The sequence below is a fragment of the Lissotriton vulgaris genome, chromosome 1_2 (assembly GCF_964263255.1).
Source record: "Lissotriton vulgaris chromosome 1_2, aLisVul1.2, whole genome shotgun sequence".
Classification (NCBI taxonomy): Eukaryota; Metazoa; Chordata; class Amphibia; order Caudata; family Salamandridae; genus Lissotriton; species Lissotriton vulgaris.
Window position 1 is genome coordinate 179201061 of NC_141686.1, and position 3439 is coordinate 179204499.

The window sequence follows — 3439 nt, forward strand, 5'->3', positions numbered from 1 at the left end:
AGTGAGCATCGTGAAGCAGAAGAGGCGATGAGGTGGCGGACGTTGGGCTGCAGGTCATTTTTTTCTTCTTTATTTGTCACCCCACGCTGCCTCAATCAATTTTGATGCTAGTGGCCAACACTGGAATATGCCATACAGTATGTACTTGGATCCACCTCAAAACTGCTCTGATAACCCTCCACCAACTAGGGGCAATTTCAAGGTTTTATTGACTGTCCACAATACTAACAGAGAAAAAGCCAAAATACCCACAACAATTAGCCTAATGCTAAATTCCAGATAAATATCAGAGATCACTGCGAATACTCATATGCCCTCTGGAGATCTGAACCCAATTAGATTTTATTCAGGAAACTCCTGTAAACTGAGCAATTCAGACGTGTACATGAATGGACCTAGCCTGAACTCTGGGTGTAACGCAAAACATTAAGATTAGATATGTTCTCTCCTCCTTTTATACTGTTCAGTGTTACCTGGATTTAAAGGACATTACATTTACATATCAAGTATACGAAGTACAGGTACAAGTATTTTGGTGCAAACTGCATTTACCCCTATTTTACTTGCTTCTGTGGTTGAACAGACACCAGGGTTATTTTTGTGATAATATGTAGTTAAAGTTGTTCATATTGGATAATATTACACAAAAAGAGGCACAAATACAGTATGTGAATGTTACTAACTATTATAAGCAAACATTGATGCAAACCAAAATGAAAAAGAACAGCATTATTAAATGTTTTTGCACCATATTTACATCTAATTTAAACCATAAAATTAGACTTTTGTGCCGCTGGAGTGCCACTTTTTTGAAGCTTCCGGTGGGGCAATGTGCCGCAGCATATTTACAAGGCCATGCAAAGCCACTTTGTGTGGCCTTTCATGGCCTTGTAAATATGTACCCTTTTACAAAGCAAACTGCGTGAAAGGGGCATTCCATGGGTGTTGCTCTGGGAGTTCCCACACAACATCCATGGAATCTGAAACATTCCCAGATTTACGAGGAATCATAAACCTGGGAATCCAACAGATTCTAATGCCACCCCAAGGATGGCGTTAGGGAGGCAAAATGAAGAGAAATACTTTCATTTTTCTTTGTTTTTTCCTCTTTTTATGTGTGCTGCATTCTGAAACATACGTAGAAAAAGAAAAACACTTCTCGTGTTTGTTTTAGTGCAGGAAGTTGTCCCTTCCTGCACAAGACCAATCACCCCTACAACAAAGACATCCTTGCACCATGGCCCAACGGTGCCTGAGGTAGCACATGACAAGCCATTGTGAGACAGCACAGAGGAAAAGCACAGGAATGCACCGCATCTCATAGATAGGGCACATTCCTTGCAGCGCTGCCCTGAGCAAAAACTTCGCAAATGAGGCCCTTAGTTCATAAAGCATTAAAACACATTTCAACAAGCCTAATTGTATGAATGCTACAAAAAGGCAACCATGAATTTATTTAACGTCAAGAATGAAAGAAGCGATAGGGAAAGTGCAAGTGCTTTGATATGAAATCATGCCTTTTTCACAAAGGACAACCAGGAAGTAAATTAGTGATCTGCAGTGATAAATGAAAGGTGCAGCTCTCATCAAAGGACTATGAATGTTATGATTTTCCTCCTTCATCAATACCCTAAAATAACCACTACCTTAATATCTCAGAGCTTCGGATAATGCATCACAGGACCAGCGAAGGGCTGAATCAAACATTTGCCTCCGAATTCTTCCTCCTTGGCTTCTCCAGTCACCCACAGCTTCAGTCCACATTTTTCACCTTGTTCCTGCTGATTTACTTGATGGCTCTCCTGGGTAATATTTTGATTATCAGTATCATAGCTGCTGATGCTCATCTGCATACACCCATGTACTTTTTCCTGGGAAACCTTGCCACCTTGGACATCTGCTGCACCACCTCCATCATCCCCAAGATGCTGGAGACCCTGATGTCAGAAACAAAGTCCATTTCCTACTCAAGCTGCCTTACCCAGCTTTATTTTTTTTCTGCGTTTCTGGGGACAGAGCTTCTCATTCTGGCACTTATGGCCTTTGATAGGTATGTGGCCATCTGTAACCCTCTTCGCTATACCAACATCATGAGTATGGAGTTCTGCCTCACCACGGTGATAGCCATATGGGTTTTAAGCTTGGTTGTCTCCTTTGTCCTCGCCATCCTAATCACAAGGCTGTCCTTCTGTGGAAGGATTGAACTGGACCACTTTTTTTGTGAAGTACCACCAGTCCTCAAGGTTTCCTCCTCTGATACTCTCATTAATGACATTGTGATAATTGCAGCTGACGTGTTTTATGGCATGTCCAGCTTTCTCCTTATTGTCCTTTCCTATATTTACATCCTTAGATCCGTTTTCAAGATGCCCTCAGCTGCCAACAAAAGAAAGGCCTTTGCCACTTGTTCCTCTCACCTCATGGTTGTTACCTTGTTCTATGGAGGCGTTATCTACACCTATGTGCGTCCAGCCCTCAATGTCACTGGTAAAAAGGACAAGGTGGCATCTGTTGTATATGCTGTTGTTTCCCCAGTAATGAACCCAATAATCTACAGTCTCAGGAACAAGGAGGTGAAAGGCGCGCTTGCTAAAATGATGCTGTTGAAAATATGGTCTTCAAAAATGTAACATGCTATGAAAAAAGACATTTTCCAAGAATTTCGTAATATGACGTATTGCAGACTTTGAAATTGCAGCACTAAATCACAGACAAATAATTATGTTGCACAGGTTGTAAGAGCGCCTTTCTAGTTATAATTAGATCGGGGGTTCCATTTCTAATTAGCTTTCACTCAGTGAAACAAATCTGTATGAAAGTTTCCACAAAAATGTCATCCTTTTGAGTTTAGCTTGGCAATTTTTATGTAGATCCGTTGAGCAAGAGCCCAAACATTTGGGGATTGGGGGAGGATCAAAAGAGTGATTTATTTTTATTTTTAATTAAAAAGGGATACTATTAATGGAGTTACACTAAACCTATCATATAATCAGTAGAACTGTGCCCAACGATGCTCCGCTTGGTTCGGAGCAAGTTTGTTCAGTAGTTTTTGAGAAATTAACATTCTTTTTTTGATGTTCAACACAAAAAGCTTAAATAGAAGAGATATCCGTACCATTCATTTGCAGTCATCCATTGTGTGGACCTAGGTGGACCAAATCCTTTCTTTTCCACTATTATACCTTTTGAATCCAAAAGCCAGTCATCAAGTCCACAGAACCAAAGCTTTTCTTGTCAATTTCAGGAAATATTTAGTGGCCTACATGGACGTATGCACTTAGCCCGGCATCTTGGAAAATAAACTAAAAGGGCAAATAAGGCGGGGCTTGCTGAGCAGAACCCCAAAGGGAGCCTCTTGTGAATAAATGCAGATTTTGCTGGGTGTTCCTAGAATCAGTGCTTGGTTCATGGCCTGTAGTGAGTCGTCCATGAGTTCCCT

General features: G+C 41.0%; 1 protein-coding gene across 1 annotated transcript; it reads left to right on the plus strand.

The window, feature by feature from the left end:
- The first annotated feature begins 1670 nt into the window (after window positions 1-1670).
- On the plus strand, window positions 1671-2630 carry LOC147734832 (olfactory receptor 5V1-like). The gene has a single exon (XM_086952495.1). The coding sequence runs from the start codon at window positions 1671-1673 to the stop codon at window positions 2628-2630; it is 960 nt and encodes a 319-aa protein (XP_086808621.1).
- The last annotated feature ends 809 nt before the right edge of the window (window positions 2631-3439 follow it).

What these genes read in the sequence shown, in the direction of transcription:
- LOC147734832 (XM_086952495.1), top strand. Translation starts at nt 1,671, where the DNA reads ATGCATCACAGGACCAGCGAAGGGCTGAATCAAACATTTGCCTCCGAA.